Source organism: Carassius carassius, chromosome 29, assembly GCF_963082965.1.
Source record: "Carassius carassius chromosome 29, fCarCar2.1, whole genome shotgun sequence".
In the NCBI taxonomy this organism is placed as follows: domain Eukaryota; kingdom Metazoa; phylum Chordata; class Actinopteri; order Cypriniformes; family Cyprinidae; genus Carassius; species Carassius carassius.
Window position 1 is genome coordinate 4,098,713 of NC_081783.1, and position 18,692 is coordinate 4,117,404.

At 37.1% G+C, this 18,692-nt stretch overlaps 1 protein-coding gene across 1 annotated transcript; it reads right to left on the reverse strand.

Annotated features, from left to right (window-relative positions):
- Positions 1-441: 441 nt before the first annotated feature.
- Positions 442-13,328, reverse strand: LOC132109439 (mothers against decapentaplegic homolog 5-like). Its single transcript, XM_059515502.1, has 6 exons — positions 12,561-13,328; positions 10,930-11,187; positions 7,971-8,084; positions 5,376-5,597; positions 1,240-1,496; positions 442-1,160 (listed from the first exon to the last, which is right to left on the reverse strand). The coding sequence occupies exons 1-6, from the start codon at positions 12,961-12,963 to the stop codon at positions 1,017-1,019; spliced, it is 1,398 nt and encodes a 465-aa protein (XP_059371485.1). The 5' UTR covers positions 12,964-13,328; the 3' UTR covers positions 442-1,016.
- Positions 13,329-18,692: the final 5,364 nt, after the last annotated feature.

Here is an 18,692-nt window from a genome sequence, read left to right on the forward strand (position 1 = left end):
AAGTCTATTCTGTTCTAAACAGAATGGCTTTAATGTGGTCTAAATTCACGTTTGATGTCTAAACTTCTGTTTTAGATCCTAGAACGCATATCGTTTTTATGTGAACAGAAACATACATGAATGTTACAGATTTTCACAGGAAGTTGCACTAAAAAATACTCCATGTCTTGACCAGTAGAGGGAACCAAATAACAGACGTCAATGTCCATGTTTAGTCTCCATGAGCACTGATTCCACTTTTCAGAATCTGTTTGTATAAAACAAGTACTATCATGCAACACTAATGAAATCTACTTCACTATGCACTTTTGTGTTTTCTATGTTGGAGAAAACCGAGACACATGCAAGGACATATTGTGCTAGCCAACAGCTGTGGATTTAAAAGTCTCAGTCCATAAGGCTCACACGTTTCGTTTGTCATCATAAATCAAATGAGCACGATTTTTCAGATAAAAGAACTTTATTTAAAAGCAGTAACTTTGATTTGCCTTAAGGCAACAGATGTTATAAAAAGGAAACGTGTGTAATGAGTCAGTTAACAGTAAACATATAAAGGAAAATATGCCTTGTGAATAACAGGGATTAGACAGCATAGAAATTAAAAAGATTCTCATAGAACTAGAAAATTGCCATTATCAACTGGTGTAAAGTGAAGTAGAGATGCATGAAAGCATGTCAGTTTCATCTACTAGATTACCTACTGTTAGAGAAAGTCATTCATACAAGCATCATTTTAAAACAATTGTATGCAAAAAACAAATAAACATACAAACAGGAAGGCAATTGCTAAAGAAGTAGTTAGTCCATTTTGTGTCACTGCCTAGAATTTTCCTCGGCTAGATGTGCTTGTAGCCCAAGTTCATTCTTCTGGTTCTGACTGCCGCAGGATCCGGTCGCCCTTCTGCAGGTAGTGTAAACAGTTCACCCCTTAAGATCTCCTTTTCTTTCAAAAGTGAAGATAAAAAAAAATAATAATAAAAAATTAAAAGATCCTCCCAGCCCAGCAGGGCCCATCATTATGAGACAGAAGAGATGGGGTTCAGAGGAGAACCCATTTGTGTTAGGACTTTATCCAGCCATTGGAGGGGACCGTGAAGATGCACTTCTATCCAGCAAGGGGTGCTCGTCACATCTTGTCTGTGATACTCCGCACCCCAACCCTAAAAAACAAAAGTAAATTATTGTAAGAGGTTGGTAAATAACCATCTGTGAACTGCTCATCAGTGGTGATACTCGTACCTTTACAAAGCTCATGCGGATGGTGCACATCTTGGTGAGCTCGTAGACGGCCTCGAATCCGTGGTTGACCGACTGAGCTAGCAGCTGAGCAAATTCTTGGTTGTTGAAGATCTTGAGGCTGCAGCCACTGGGGATTTTACAGACGGTTGTGGGGTGGAAGCCATGATGGTAATTACAGTTTCGACTCTGGACAAAAATGCTGGTGTCACTCAGACACTCTGCATACACTTCTCCTCCAACGTAATACAGGTGGACACCTGAGGAAGAAGAGATCGTCGTAAATGTTTTTCCGAAATATTCTATTATAGAGTAAAATGCTAAATAATTAACATTTGGCTTTATAAAATCTGCACATTCTGTGCAAGATTAGAAAAAGATGGTCTTCCTGTGATTTATTTCAATAATGAATCATAATACAGTCCAACAGTGATCCACCATTGTAAACAAACATGTTCACTTTGAGAAAATTTTGACCCTGGAGCATAAAAGCAGTCTTAAGTCTCTGGGTTATATTTATTTTTAGCAATAGCTTAAAAACCATTGTATAGGTAAAAATTATAGATTTTTCTTTTATGCCAAATATCATTAGGATGTTAAGATCATGTTCAATGAAGATATTTAGTACATTTCCTACTGTTAATATATCAAAACTAAATTTTTAATTAGGGAAGTCGTGGCCTAATGGTTAGAGTCGGACTCCCAATCGAAAGGTTGTGAGTTCGAGTCCCGGGCCGGCAGGAATTGTGGGTGGGGGGAGTGCATGTACAGTTCTCTCTCCACCTTCAATACCACGACTTAGGTGCCCTTGGGCAAGGCATCGAACCCCCAACTGCTCCCCGGGCGCCGCAGCATAAATGGCTGCCCACTGCTCCGGGTGTGTGCTCACAGTGTGTGTGTGTGTGTGTTCACTGCTCTGTGTGTGTGCACTTCGGATGGGTTAAATGCAGAGCAGAAATTCTGAGTATGGGTCACCATACTTGGCTGAATGTCACTTCACTTCACTCACTCACTCAAAACTAAATTTTTAATTAGTAACAAGCCTTCATAAGAATTCATCTGGACAACTTTAAGGGTGATTTTCTCAGTATTTGTATTTTAAATTGTTGTACATCGGCCAAATATCGTCTGATCATAAACCATACATCAATGGAAAGCTTATTTATTCAGCTTTCAGATGATATATAAATCTAAATTGTGAAAAATGAACACTTAATACTGGTTTTGTGGTCCAGGGTCACATTTAACTTTTTAGGTGTGGAGATGATTCATTGCTAATCATTGTAATATTAACATAATTGTCTCTATTAATAAACCAGATCATGCCAACATGAATCATCTAAAAACTGATGGGAAAAAGTGCCTTGCTTTTAAAAGCCCATGTACACAGAGGACAAAAACTATAATATTTATTATAAAATGTAATAATCTAATTGTATGACAATAGGGAAGTCTACATCACACCTATAACCAGAGGAACAATATCTTTCAAATAACTTTCAAAAATTTTTTATCCATCTGAAAGCTAAAAACAATCCGAATCCACCCGAATTTAAAGATCACAAGCATTTAAATTGGCAAAAACACAAACAAAATAAAAAAAAAATTATAACAGCATATATTACACCATTAGACAATTATTCTCAGATGGTGTGCATATGCCATATAGTTATCAGTACAGTTGTTTTTTTGGTGTGAACGGGCCTTAAACAGGGTTAAGGTTGACATTATTGGTTTTCGTGCTGACAAACCTTTGCCACTATGTTATTTTAGTATTATTTATACACTATTATACTTTTTAATAATATTCTGAATAACTTGTTTTTAGATATTTAGTTATTTTTTACTTGCATTTTAGTTTACTTTTTTGTATTATTATTAATTCATTTTGTAAAAAATATTTCTAAATGTTTGAATTTTTTTTCAAGTTAAGATAAGATCAGTTAGTAATTCTAGAACTTCAACCTCAGTTACTTGACAAGGCAACATTTCTAATGTTTGATTAGTTTTTCCACCTAATGTTTAACCTAATAGTCTATATTTAAATAAGAAAATAATAATAAATAAAAAAAAAAAAAGTCAAAACCTTTAGTTAAAGGTTTAGTTCATCGAAAACTCATAATTATGTCATTAATAACTCACCCTCATGTCGTTCCAAACCCGTGAGACATCTGTTTATATTCTGGACACAGTTTAAGATATTTTAGATTTAGTTCGAGAGCTCTCAGTCCCTCCATTGAAACTGTGTGTACGGTATACTGTCCATGTCCAGAAAGGTAAGAAAAACATCATCAAAGTAGTCCATGTGACATCAGAGTCAGTTAAAAAATTTTTAAAGCATCGAAAATACATTTTGGTCCAAAAATATCAAAAACTACGATTTTATTCAGCATTATCTTCTCTCCTGTGTCTGTTGGGAGAGAGTTCAAAACAAAGCAGTTTGTGATATCCGGTTCGCGACGGATCATTCGCTGTAACCGGATCTTTTGAACCAATTCACCAAATCGAACTGAATCGTTTTAAACGGTTCGCGTCTCCAATACGCATTAATCCACAAATGACTTAAGCTGTTAACTTTTTTAATGTGGCTGAAACTCCCTCTGAGTTCAAACAAACCAATATCCAGGAGTAATTCATTTACTCAAACAGTACACTGACTGAACTGCTGTGAAGAGAGAACTGAAGATGAACACCGAGCCGAGCCAGATAATGAACAAAAGATTGACTCATCGGTTTTCGGATCACCAGTACCGTATTTTCCGGACTATAAGTCGCACTTTTTTCATAGTTTTGCTGGTCCTGCGACTTATAGTCAGGTGCGACTTATCTATCAAAATTAATTTGACATGAATCAAGAGAAATGAACCAAGAGAAAACATTACCGTCTACAGCCGTGAGAGGGCGCTCTGTGCTGCTCAGTGCTTTTGTTGTGTACCACTGAAAACACAGAGCACCCTCTCGCGGCTGTAGACGGTAATGTTTTATCTTGGTTCTTGGTTCTAAATAAATGCGACTTATAGTCCAGTGCGACTTATATGTTTTTTTTTCCTCGTAATGGCGTATTTTTGGACTGATGCGACTTATACTTAGATGTTCTTTCGGACAGTTCGATTCAATAAACTGGTTGAAGAAAACGGTTCACTGGTTTTTTGCGCTCTACGTAATGGCATCATTGGCGATGATTGCCCTTAATTCAAGGCTTCGGTTTCGCTCATAACACTATCAAAGAATCAGTTCAGAATCAATCACCAAAAGAATCTTTTGGTTCAGACGCTCTGTGTGTCAGTCTGCTTCACACTGAATCACACATGCGCAGTATCATCAGCTCCTCGGTTCTCGAATCGGACGCCTCCGACAGAAACAGTTCTTGACTCGAGAATGAGTCAATCGTTCGTTCGTAATCTGGCTCGGCTCTGCGTTCATCTTCAGTTCTCTCTTCAGTTCTCTCTTCACAGCAGTTCAGTCAGTGTACTGTTTGAGTAAATGAATTACTCCGGGATATTGGTTTGTTTGAACTCAGAGGGAGTGTCAGCCACATTAAACAAGTTAACAGCTTAAGTCAATGCATATTGAAGACCCGAATCGTTTAAAACGATTCAGTTCGATTTGGTGAACTTGTCCAAAAAATCCGGTTACATCGAATGATTCGTTCATGAACCGGATATCACAAACTGCTTTGTTTTGAACTCTCTCTCACAACAGACATGGAAGAGAAGAAAATGCTGAATAAAGTCGTAGTTTTTTTTATATTTTTGGACCAAAATGTATTTTCGATGCTTCAAAAAATTCTAACTGACCCTCTGATGTCACATGGACTACTGTGATGATGTTTTTCTTACCTTTCTGGACATGGACAGTAGACTGTACACGCAGTTTCAATGGAGGGACTGAGAGCTCTCGGACTAAATCTAAAATATCTTAAACTGTTTCCCGAATATAAATGGATGTCTCACGGGTTTGGAACGACATGAGGGTGAGTTATTAATGACATAATAATAATTTTTCGATGAACTGACCTTTTAATGATAAGATCACTGCTTTGCAGAAGGTTAAAGTCACCTCCCACTAGGTTTTCAGGACTGAGTGACAAAGCACAGTTGTGTGTACAAGATCTTCGTGCATAATAACCACATGCATACCTTTGCCAATGTGGCGACGAGTGTTTTCAATAGTGGAGTTACGATTGACGTTGGAGAGCAGGCCCAGGCAGAAGCGGTTCTTGTTGTTGGATGGGTCAGTGAATCCATCAACTAGCACGCTGGTGGAGGAAGCGTGGTAAGCCTCTCCCACACGATTATTCAACTCATAGTAGACAATAGAGCACCAGTGACTGGGCTCCTCATACTCCACTGGCTGCACATCTGAAAGAGGAAAATAAAACAAGACCTTGAGCCGAAGCCATCTATTGTTTCAACTTGCTCAGATGCTTCACCACATCAGCTAGATAAACATTCTGGAGAGATTAGAGGGGGCTACCTGGCCAAAAGGATTTAAAGATCACAACAGGCAATGTGTTAGAAACTCAGGCTCAGTCATGATGACACTGTTTTTAACTACAGAGGGTGTTACTGTGACTTTGCCTTAAAAAAAGCTTTCTCAGTGTTGTGACCTCTAATTGGACTGTCTGGCTTGACCCAATTGCCATGCACAGGTTTTATTTCGGTCTGCCGCAAAAACAAACTTGTGTTTTCAAAGTACCAGGTTGCTACAATGCAGGGTTTCCCATACATTCATTAATTTGTGGCGGCCCGCCACAATATCAGCGCTGACCGCCACGGATTGATTCAGATTTTTTAACTATTTAATATGGGTACAATTGTATTTTATTGTAAAGCTGCGCGCTGCTTGCTCCCTCCCTCTCACAAACTGACAACGGAGGCATGCACGACTAGCCCCAGCTCTTCGAACACGATCTGAATCAAAACATGCGCATGCGTTAGTTAAGAGGACGGATTGTTGCCGGTGCTTAATGCTTATTCCCCCAGCGAAGATTCCAGAATCAATCCAGAGTTGAATGGTTAGTAATGAACACTGTTGCTCAACATAACTCTGAGAAGTTAGTCTATGTTAAGCGCTGTCGCGTTTCCATTACAGACTCGCGCAAAACTTTGGTGTTTTTTTTCTTCTAAATATCGATAAACAACTATTGTGAAATGTTATGCGACTAAAACGTCATTTTTTTCCTCTCACGATCAGTCATTCCAAAAATCATGGCAACGGACGTTGGTAGGTGTATATATATCACAGCCACCAGACTATACATTATATTATTATTATCTCCAGGTTCAGGTTGGTGTGTGTTGGTTTTTGTCCACCTCAGTCTCCAGGTTTGTGTGTGTGTGTGTGTGTATGTCAGAGTCTGTGTGTGTCCACCTCCAGGTCCAGTTTGGTGTGTGTGTCTGAGTCTGTGTGTGTGAGTGTGTGTGTGTGAGTCTTATTGAATGTTTGAGTGTGTGAGCCTGTGTTTGAGTGTGTGTGTTGAGCAAAATTTGCAACAAGAAGTCTGTGGAGCAGTCATAGCATAGAAAGTGTAGCAATGGCATAGCAATAGCAATGTCTTTAAAGGGATAGTTCACCCAAAAATGAAAATTCTATCATCGTTTACTCACCCTCAAGTTGTTCCAAACCTGTATGAGTTTCTTTGTTCTGCTGAACACAAAGGAAGATATTTGGAAGAATGTTTTTAACCAAACAGATCTCGGTCCCCATTGACTACCATAGTATATATTTTTTCCTACTATGGAAGTCAATGGGGACCGAGATCTGTTTGATTCTGTCATTCTTCCAAATATCTTCCTTTGTGTTCAACAGAACAAAGAAACTCATACAAGTTTGGAACAACTTGAGGGTGAGTAAACGATGACAGAATTTTCATTTTTGGGTGAATTATCCCTTTAAGGTATCTGACACCAAGTGTTGGCAATGGAAATGTGTACTTGTCACTAAAAATATATGACATATTTATGAGATACATATATATATATATATATTTATGATATATTTAACTTAATCCCCCCCCCCTTCCCCTGTCACCAAACACCACACCATCACAAATAGAATCTAATTCTGTGGGAAACACTGCAATGAAAACTTCTGATGAAAAACGAGTCATTTCATCTGATTTGTACAAAGAGTGAACTGTTGTTTGTCATTTTACTACACTGATTTTTAGGCCTGGGTTGACAAAATTTGTTTTCTTGACTTAAATGGGTTCTCATTTTGATGAACCAATATCAATTCTTAAATCTTAAGATCGATATTTTAGTCCGTGCTGTTTTCTGTTAATAATTTGTAGCATGCCTGTCGTGCACCAGTTGCAATGAGCTTTGCATTGTTTTACTTTTATATCAAGCTTTCAATTTATTTTGTTAGTTAAAATCACAAAATTCAAAACACTTTAATATGCTGTGAAAAATCACTCCACAGATAAATTTGTGTTAATTACTATATTTAAAAATTAAAATCGCAATTGGATTTTGGACTGTTGTGAATTTTAACCTCTTATATTTCATTCCCTGTTTAACTGGGTGGCTTTATGGCTGTAGTCAAGTTTGTTTCTGCAAGGCCATTGTCAATATAGGTCAATATTACTTCAATGAAACATGCCATAGACAGACATGCATACTTCTGTAATGAACAAGCTACATGACAAAATACTCAGATTTGATGGAGTTTTTATGTTCTTTGTCATCACACCTGGATCACTTCTGAATAGGACGTTAATAGTTTCTTACCCCCTCTGGGCATATTCTGAGGTACCAAGCTGCTGCTGCCAGTCTCCATGGACTGAGACCCGTCCTGTCCCATCTGTTCATCTGGAGGCATGTAGGCAGGAGGAGGGGTATCAGCTGGTAAAGAGACACCACAGAGAGATAGCAGTCAGACAATGAGGCCTGCTGCAAACATATGGGCTACCACTGGAATCCTCTAGAGCCTGAATTCTGATGATTCGTTACAGGAAGCTGCTTCGCATCTTATGGAAACCTTTTAGTGTCAGATTTCATGAATCCCTTACATCAAACACCCACCTCTGTACAATACAGATATTCATGATGTGGAAACAGCTATTTAAAGCAGGCTTCTTTTTTTTGACAGTATAATCTGGGCTAGTTTAAATATGTGTCAGGGATGAGTATTATTTGGACACATATATTGCTTTAGTACTTTAGTTTTTGGTACTTTAAAGTACCGTATTTTTCGTACTATAAGTCGCACCTAAGTATAAGTCGCATCAGTCCAAAAATACGTCATGACGAGGAAAAAACATAAGTCGCACTGGACTATAAGTCGCATTTATTTAGAAACAAAGAACCAAGAGAAAACATTACCGTCTACAGCCTCGAGAGGGTGCTCTATGTTTTCAGGGGTAGACTACAGGAGCACTGAGCAGCATAGAGCGTCCTCTCTCGGCTGAAGACGGTAATGTTTTCCCTTGATTCATTTCTCTTTGTTCATGTCAAATTCATTTTGATAAATAAGTCGCACCTGACTATAATTCGCAGGACCAGCCAAACTATGAAAAAAGGTGCGACTTGCAGTCCGGAAAATACGGTATTTGTTTAACCACTAAAAAGCCAACTGAACCGCAAAATATATTTGAACGCAATCTCTTCCGTTAACAGTTTATGGCTAATAACAAAATAAATAAAATAAAAATAAAAGCACCTCTGCCTCTAAAATTTTTTTATTTTTTTTTAAATTGGAAGACATTATCTAATGCAAGAAGTATTTTAAAAAAGCTAATTAAGTTAAAATTCCAGACAAATTCAATGAAGGTAAAGGAGAAGATCGTTGTCAGATTGCTTGTCTGGTGTATCAGTCATAAAAGATGAGTTTTTTTTTTATTGAACAATGGAACTAAATTATGCTGTATTTCCTTTGGAATCTGAATGAATCATTATCATCACTCAAAGTCTGGGGTTGGTAAGATTTCATGTTTTTGAAAATGTCTCTTATGATTACCAAGGCTGCAGTTATTTGATCAAAAAGTTACATTTTGTTACAGTATTATTGTATAATATTATTACAACTTACTGTTTTTATGAATACATTAACAATTGTAATTTATTTCTGTGATGGCAACATTGAATTTTCAGCATTTTATTTAATAATTATCGATGTTGAAAACAGTTGTGCTGCTTTATATTTTCATTTAGTAATTTAGCAAAAGCTTTTATCCAAAGTAACTTAGAAATTAGGACAATTTGTTGTGGAAACTGCAGTACATTTTTTCAGGATTGTTTTTACTAAAAAGGAAATAAAAATCTATTGTAAAATTATTAACATCTTTACGGTCATTTTTGAAAAGTTGTATTCATCCTCGCTGAATAAAAGTGTCAAACTTTTTCATGGTAGTGTTTAAATATTGAATTGTTGATGCTGTTGGGACTGCACTAGTGATTAGCCGACACAAAAAGCAGCTCATATTGTAAAACAGTTATTCTTTCACAATGTAAATGTCAAAGCTTCAAGTGCTTCCATCACTTTAATCACTGAGGCAGATCTGAAGCTGTGATGAATCAAGCAATTTCTATGAATAAAACCAGCTTTAGTTCTAACCTACAGTGCTATAAAACATTTGCTGTGCTTCTGCCTGAGTGCACCCAGCCTACAGATGCAGGCATCAGCAAATCACTCAATACAGAATAGAGGGAGCGCGGGCCGGTGCCAAGTGATGGGCACCCAGCAGCAGGACTGAAGTCACCAGGCTTTAGTGTGCTGCTTAGCTGGCATTTCCATTGTTTACAGACAGCAATAGCCACTGCACAACTCACCGTCATATCACAGGTTTATCATTCAGTGTCACACATCCGTTTGCAATCGCAGCAGCAAAGAAAATCAACACATCAGTTTGCCACTGGCAAAAACATCCCAAAAGATCTATCAATATCATGAGTGGTAGAGCTGCACGATTCTGGATAAATTGAGAATCACAATTTTTGTGTGTCTCAAATAGAGATCAAGATACTGCCAAGATTCTCCCAAGATACTAAATTAAACAAAATAATGTATAACAAAATGTTATTGCTAAGGGTTTAAGAAATGTTAATGAATTATTAAATGATTTAATGTATATGCATTTACAATATAATATTTAATACAACAATTTTTAATATAAAAATTTTGAAAAAATAAAAGAAATAAATTAAGTGGTTTGAATGAATTATTCAATGACTCACTCATAAATACTTAACTTGTTTCATTACTGGATGAATCAGTGTTTTTAAACGAACCTCTCGAATGAATGATTCAATGACAAATTAATTTTCAAAAGCCACTTTTTGCCACATCGTAGCGAAACAATGTAACCAACATAAATGTTATTTAAAGCGCCAGTTACTTTCAATAGGGCATTTGCTCTATTTTGATCGCTATCATAGACAGGAAAGTTTATATCTGTACTATAAATTTTCATCCCAGTATTTCTGTGATAATATGAATGCAAGACAAAAATAATACTGTGCAGCTGGAAAGATTATTTGTGAAGCTGTTTCTTATCTAAACATGCTCTCTCTGTGTGAGCAGCAAAGCAAACTCAGATTTGAATTTTCCAATATAATCTTTTCCAAAGGTTTAATAGACACGGGCGAATCGTTATCATTTAAAAATTGGATGGCATGGGTGTTTGAATCAAGGTTGTGATGATCTTTTAATGATTAATGGTGCAGCTCTAACGAGAGGTGTTGTGTGTACCTGGCAGCTGGAAGGGGCTGGATGGCCCAGAGCTTGCAGGAGAGTTGGGGTAGGTGCCGCTGCTGGCGGGAGACGGAGGGTAAGGCGAGTTTGGAGAGATGGGGAAGGAGCTTCCTCCGCTGTGCTGCTGGAAGGACTCTGGGAAGGTGGCGTTGAGAGGCATGTGAGGCTCATTGTGACTCAGGTTGCGAAACTGCACCAACAGACTGTGCTGAGGGTTGAACTCGCTGTGTCGTGGCACCAACACCGGAGGAAGCACTGAGAAAAGATAACAGGATTTTAAACATGATTCTGATTTTGTATTCATGGCAGAAAAATAGAATCCTGCATCCTTAACATCTGTGTGTTGGTTGGCCGACTCTGGCTCCAAGGTAATATGGCTAAGGCACTTCAGATCAGTTTTCCGGCTTCAACAGAAATGTGTTCTCTCTCCTGAGATACATGTGATATCTGCCCTTGAAAATCTCAATACAGTGCACATCTCAATCTTAGCAGAGGGCTACAGAGGTTGCGGAGATCAGAAGGCCTCTGGGGGCAAAGGATATCTGACAAGTCAACACGGTCTATACTGCTGGATATGCAAAGGAAATAATAGGCCACATATCCTCACAGGGGACATGCATTTACCAATCCACTGTTATTTTGTCTGTTTTTGTTTGCTGGCCATCAACAACAGCTTATCGGAAGAACACTGCTCTGGCAGAGAAATGAAATCAGCTGATTAGGATTTAATGTGTGATTGATCAAATGAGTTTTAACATGATTCAACAAAAAATATTTAACTGCTAAGACTGGTGATATACTGGTTGAAAAAAAACACTACACATTTGAAAATTTGGGGATTTGGAGATTCTTTGTTGAAAAATGTATAGTTATATTCAAGAATAAATAAAATTTCAAATGAAAATGACGTGACATTCAGCCAAGTATGGTGACCCATACTCAGAATTCGTGCTCTGCATTTAACCCATCCAAAGTGCACACACACAGCCGTGAACACACACCTGGAGCAGTGGGTGTGTAAAATTTAATTTTAAAATATATTAAACATTTTAAATAGTAATAACATTTCATAATATTACTGTTTTTACTGTATTTGTGATCAAATAAATGCAGCTTTAGTGAACATAAGATATTAACGAAAAAATACCAACAAATTAGAAACAGTAGTGTACAAGGTGTTATTTTAGTATTACTGAAATACTGTTACTGTTTTACAATTAATTGTGTATTTTACATTTTATTTAAATTTTAGTAATTTTTATGCAGTTTTTATTATTATTATATATTTTTAAATATGTCTATATTATTATTATTTTTATTTTAGTTTGAATTATTTCAGTAATTTTAGTACATCAAGTAAATAATTAATAAATAAATAAATAATAAAATGAGAAATGTTGCTTTGGCAACTAGCCAAAATAAAATAATTTAAATTTTTTTTTTTATTCCTGATCACGTTTATTTCATTTAAAGTAATAAAAATACTTTTATAGTTTTCACTTTAATTACCCTGTAGTGTTCTTTTATCACTTATCCATAAATGTGCCAAGAAAATTCTTAATATGAAAAACATTTGTTGTAAATAATCTGTCATGAGAAGTAAAATAAACACATCAGTATTGACTTACCAGGACTTTCAACTCGTTTGTAGTGATATGGGTTGATACACACTTCTTTCTGTTTGGAACCGAATGGATACTCGCACACATCGAGGGGTTTGAGCTCGTGATGGGACTGCAGGTCAGGCCAGCGCCACACGCGGCAGTAGATGACGTGAGGCAGGCCCTTCCTGTGGGACACCTGCAGCCGCCCGTCCAGCGACCGTGGGATGGTCACACATTTACTGGGCTGTCCGGGGCTGCTTAGGGCCTTCTCTAAGTCCTCCATGGCGCCCTTTTTCTTCTTCAGCTTCTTCACCAGGGCGTCCACAGCCTTTTCCGCCCATTTTTCCTCCTCGTCGCCCTGCTTCCAGCCCAGCAACCGCTTCACCGCCGGGCTGGTGAAGGAGAACAGACTGGACATGGAGGTCATAGTGCTGGGCTGCACCAGGAAGCAGGATCTGAAGCGCTCTCGGCCCGCAGTGTGTCAGGAAGACGATTAAGTGTGTGTTTGTGTATGTGGGGGGGTAGGGGAGTAGACGAGATTAGCCTTGCACGGCCAAGGACAGGAAGTCGAGGCAGGACACAGCTGCTGGTGCTCAGGGTTCAGGAAGGCCTGCAGTGAAGGGGGTGAAACTGGGTCACAACCACTCCGAGAATTAGTGTAAAGGGCAATTGAGAAATTAAAGCTGAAAACAACGACGAGATGACTATTAGATATTAGAGACTAATCCATGCCAGAAACTGGCTGCGGTCAGAGGCTGACACATCGAGAAGGGCACCTGCAACAAAAAGAGAAACTGACATCAGTTTGGAAATAACATGCATGTATACAATTCATAATGATGACAAAGATCACATGGACTGTATATCTCCTATAGGGTTCCACGATGTGTCGTTTAAGCATCGATATCGCGATGTACGAATCCACGATAGTCACATCGCAGGATGTGTGATGTAGGCTGTCGTAGTTGATCCGTAATTCATTAACTGTACAGGCCAGCTGCACAGCTTAACCATCATAGAGTGAAAGTTTATCATTTGCATGTGTTTTTAAGTCCTGTCAGTTTAACAGGGCAGAGAGAGAGAGAGCGAGACCCGGCCGCACGCTCACCATCTTCAAACAACAGGAGCGCTGTCTTGCTTTCTCTTCCTCGCGCATATTAATCAATTGACACGATGGTGTCGATGTTTAAATCATTTAAAATGAGAATGTAAGTGTGCTCACCCAATTTTTGTTTGTAAGAAAAAATTAGATTAGATTTCATATCGCAATATATATCGCAGAAAAAAAATATCGCAATGTCATTTTTTCCCAATATCGTGCAGACCTAATCTCCTATACTATATACTTTGTTTTTTTTTTATGCATGTAACGTTCATTACTTTATATATGACCCTGGACCACAAAACCAGTCATAAGGGTCAGTTTTTTTAAAGTAGAGATTTATACATCATCTGAAAGCTGAATAAATAAGCATTGATGTATGGTTTGTTAGGACAGGACAATATTTGGCAGAGATATAACTATTTGAAAATCTAAAAAAAAAAAATCTAAATCGAGAAAAACAAATTAATATAGGTTTCCTTTGAAGAACCTATGAGGTAGCCTAATTTTAAAAGTTTAGTTTTCTATACCTAAACATTTTTTTTAACTTAAAACATCATAGCCATTTTTATACAGAATACACATACTTAATTTGTTTTGTTTTTTATACTCATCACTATAAAATAAAACAAACAACCGGAAAAATCTTCTAAATTCACTTCAACATTCTTCAAATTGTGGAATTCTAAAATTTAATTTAAATTATAATTATAATGACTTTTTCTACTTATTTAAATCTATGAACAGTCCCAGATTCTGCACATTAAAAAAAAAAGTTTTGAGAACAAAACTGATATTACAGCAGATGCGGAAACCAATCAGATATATGACAGTGCCTTTGAGTATTGTTGTGGATAATGGGAAGCATGAGAGTCAAAAAGGTTGGAAAGCACTGATGTAAAATACATAACATTCCTCATGCATTCACAAAAAAAGAAAAGAAAAAAAAGTCCATACCCCTTTTGCATGACAAACAGTTACACTAAAGCTATTAAGCTCTTCACAGTGCTGAAAAACAGGCTAAAATTGTATTCCTACTGAGTCTTTAAGTAGTATAATTAGAATACTTACAAGTTTTGGTAACAAGTGACCAATCATTTAAACCAGTATATCAGTGAACACAATGACAATTTTAGACATCTTAAAATTAAATAAATAAAATACATAAAAACACTGTCTCAAGAAAGTACACAAAAAACACTACCGCCTATTTAGTTATAAAAACCACACACACTTACGCACACATCTGAGGTCTTGGAGAAAACTGTTAGGATGTACCCATTTTCCATGTGTTATGGTGTACTACAACAGACTCATTGTGTTTGATCTGTAAGCAACAACCTCCCGCTGCCCCACCCAGGGAGCTCCCAGAGCAAGACCAGCGAAGCACAGCACAGCTGCTGAACAAGTTGCAAGAGTAACCAGGACAGAAAGGATATAAGACCTCTGAGAGGCACTTCCTGTAGCCACATCCCTTCCCCTTGACCTCTTCAGCTGCCAAACATCAGCCCATTGGCTCTTCGGGAAAAATTTTACTATTCAAAGCACTTCCCACACCCAGACCACTACGGTGTTTGTCCTGTCAAACCACACCATGCTTTATGTAAAATGAGAATGATGGATCAGTAATCGTTGTCAGTCAAAGGTGCAGTTAAGACGGGCAGCCAAACATCTCCAAACAGTAAGTGAAGTAGGTCATCTCCTCTCACTCCACTGTCAGCACAACAGAGCTTCCCCAATATTGTTCAGACCCTGTGTGTGTACAGGCACATATATACATTAATAGCACAAGCTGCAATTGACATATCATTGCCTTCCACCAGGAGTACAGATTTAATTTTGCAGTTCATCATATGAATTAAAGGTAATGTTAGGAGTTCAATATACACTACTGTTCAAATGTTAGGAGTTGTTAAGATATTCTGTCCCCCTTTTTAGTTTCTTATGCTCACCAAAGATTTTTTTAATCAAAAATACAATGAAATCAATAATATGAAATATTATTTGCAATTTAAAATATTTTAAAAAACTTTAAAAAGTAATTTATTCAAGTGACTCAAAGCTGAATTTTAAACATCATTACTCCATCCTTCAGAAATCCTTCTAATTTGCTGATTTGCAGTTAACTACTAATGCTGAAAATAGTTGTGCTGCCTAATATTTTTGCGGAAATTAATCTTTTTTTTTAGGTTTCTTTGATTAAAGATTCAAAAGAACAGCATTTGTTTGAAATAGGAGTCAGTGTAATGTGATAATTGATCCATTTAATGCATCTTTGCTAAATAAAAGTGCAAATAAAAAAAATGTTTTGAATGAGTGTAAATTTAGCTCCGTTCACAACTTCGTTTGGAAAAATCTACTAGTCTTTCAAAAATAGCAGTAATATTAAACAGGCACTAATAAGTGTATGGAGATATGCACTTGACCAGTTTAAAATGCAAAAAGCATTCAAATGTATTTAGTAATTTTTCTTTTTTAAGTTTGCATTAAAAAAACCAGTATGTGTCAAATGTCTTTAAGATTGGAGAAGTTACCCGTCACGGTCACTGCCCCAAAAACAAAAAAAACTATTTACTGTGGAAAACGTACCGGCATTGCACTGGGGATGGGTGTCAACTTCATACAGTTTGTCACTGACAAAATTCCTGTTTTTCAATACTGTATGTAAAAAGTCCTGTTCTTGGATCCTGAATGCTTTTTTTCTGAATGCTTCGAAACAATGTTCAGCATGTTGCAAAAAACTGAGTGACAAGTATTTAATGTGCTACTCAACACTACGCCACCAAACCTGTCAATTGAGCACAACTTGAATTGAAACTCACAATTACTTTAGACTGCGCTATTCTGATCAATCACTAACAGTGTGAATGGTAAAAATCAAGCCAGAGATTGATTTCCTGAAATCTTCCTGTGTTTATGTTCGGCACACACCAAAACGCCTTGCTTATCAGCAGAAACAAGTAATCAGCTTGTAACCAGCACACTCTGCCTTGATTGCTGAGGGACCGATGATAGCGAAGCTTTAACAATAGGAAGTACAGGACTCAGATCAGCAATATAGAAGCTCAATACTCAAACACACACTTCCCTGCTCCATATCTCCATCCTGCCGCTACACTCAGCTACACCATTTGCAAAATGAGAAGCACAGAAAAGCATTACTCATATTGATTTTTCTAGGAGTCACAAAAGCCTCCCACTTAAAGCTTTTACTCTTTCTATGCTCTTATTTCATGGGGAGAGAGACATTTTGCTTTAAAAGTGAAGAAGAAATGTTTGACGTGAGGCTAATATGCCCATAAAATGAAAATTGACAGTCATCTGTTTCATCCCAAATAATGAAAATAACATTAAGATGCTGACCACAACATGATTATCAGAAGATGTGCATCTTGATGCTGCTTTATAATTATGATATACATTCAAGAGCAATGCCATTTGCAAAATTACACATGAAATCAGCTTTCTAAATCATAAGGCAGTCACATTTTGACACTAATAGAGCTCCAGACCAAGGAAGAGGTGCTTTTATTCCTTGCTGGATCAATTGATTTATTACAAGGACTGTCCTGCAGCCGCAATGCCTCTAGTGGGCTTCAACCCATGCATTATCCTTAAAATTAAATTACGCATGCAATTAGGTATAATAGCCAGATTGAAAGAGCCATCTAACATTTCAGTGACATTTAAGAGCACGACAGATGTAAGACAGCCTTACAATTTTATCAGTTTGAATTTGATCAGAAAAATATGGCTTTCTTAAAAGCACCAAAAAGATCTCTTTTTCTAAATTAGAAGGAGAGCCGTCACACCCATCCAAGACAAAGATGCAGTCGTTCAGAGGGGGGCTGTTTAATTGCTTGACACCATCCAGTCTCTCTATCCCTGGAGCCTTACATCATCGACACAAATAGAGATAGATCCTCTTTATGCTGCACATAAACAATTACCACCCCATTGTTCTCCATGCCTGAAATACTACAAAGTAAAACAGGTTTCTGAAGGTATACATCTGCAACATTAATTTTAATCAATATTATTCAGGATCAGATCATAGCTCAAGATCGACAACAGATGTGAACGCTCACATGAACATCTATGTGACAGATGTTACACGTTGGCAGATATTCAGAGGCTCTCAATGGAAACGAATTCGGCGATTGCAAAAATGCAAAGAAGAAACTTCCAACAACCAGTGCAGAAGCCAAATATGACTTACAGCTCCACCCATGAAAAAAATTTGTTTAATTGGAAAAAACATCTCATCAGTATGTTAAAAATCAAGCTCTTGAAATCAACCAAATTTTGTATGTATCATCTATTTTTAATTCCAATATTAGATCCACTATGTGAAAAATAAGATTTTTTTTCATTGAAAATCAATAGATGCAGACTCATATTTCCTGTTATGTATATTTTTATCTGGTTTATAATGCTTAACAATACAGACTTTTTTTTTTAAATTTCTATTCTGCTTAAAAGAAAGTGTACGTATTGTACATCGAGCTATGACTATGAATCATAATGCATATGGTTGCAATTTACAGATAAATTTGTAATCTCAAATAGAAGACTACTGAATAAGAACAGTGAGTTCAGCAGTATTGATGAGACAATCATTTATGCATCACCATTAAAGAAATAAAGCAATGAATGAAAGCCAGTAACACAGTGATGCTGCTCATTGAAGGCACACCATCTCCTATAACATGTTACAAGCTGACCGTATCTAAACCTCCCCTTGGTCAAGGTCAAAAACAAGCCGATGTCTTTCAAATGTGTTTCTACAAAGAACTGCAATATTATGATACTTAGGAAAATGCCATTAAATGTGCAGCATTTATCTATGTGCGCCAAGGAAAAATTGTGATTTTGAAGCTCTTTGTCTCTGTATCAGACCACATAAATCTTAATATATTTACATCTTCAAAACATCTTCCTCCAAATGTTTCAAGGATGATCACATCTCAGAACAATTTGAGAAGGACACTATAGATATTTCAAAAGACTGTACAGCAGAGATGGTTGATATCAGCTTATCCCATCACATGATT

Excerpts from the sequence above, each read along its gene's own strand:
- LOC132109439 (XM_059515502.1), bottom strand. The coding sequence starts at position 12,963 with ATGACCTCCATGTCCAGTCTGTTCTCCTTCACCAGCCCGGCGGTGAAG. Across the intron at positions 11,188-12,560 it reads CAAACGAGTTGAAAGTCCTG|TGCTTCCTCCGGTGTTGGTG; the intron begins GTAAGTCAATAC and ends ATCTTTTCTCAG. Across the intron at positions 5,598-7,970 it reads TCAGAATATGCCCAGAGGGG|ATGTGCAGCCAGTGGAGTAT; the intron begins GTAAGAAACTAT and ends TTCCTCTTTCAG.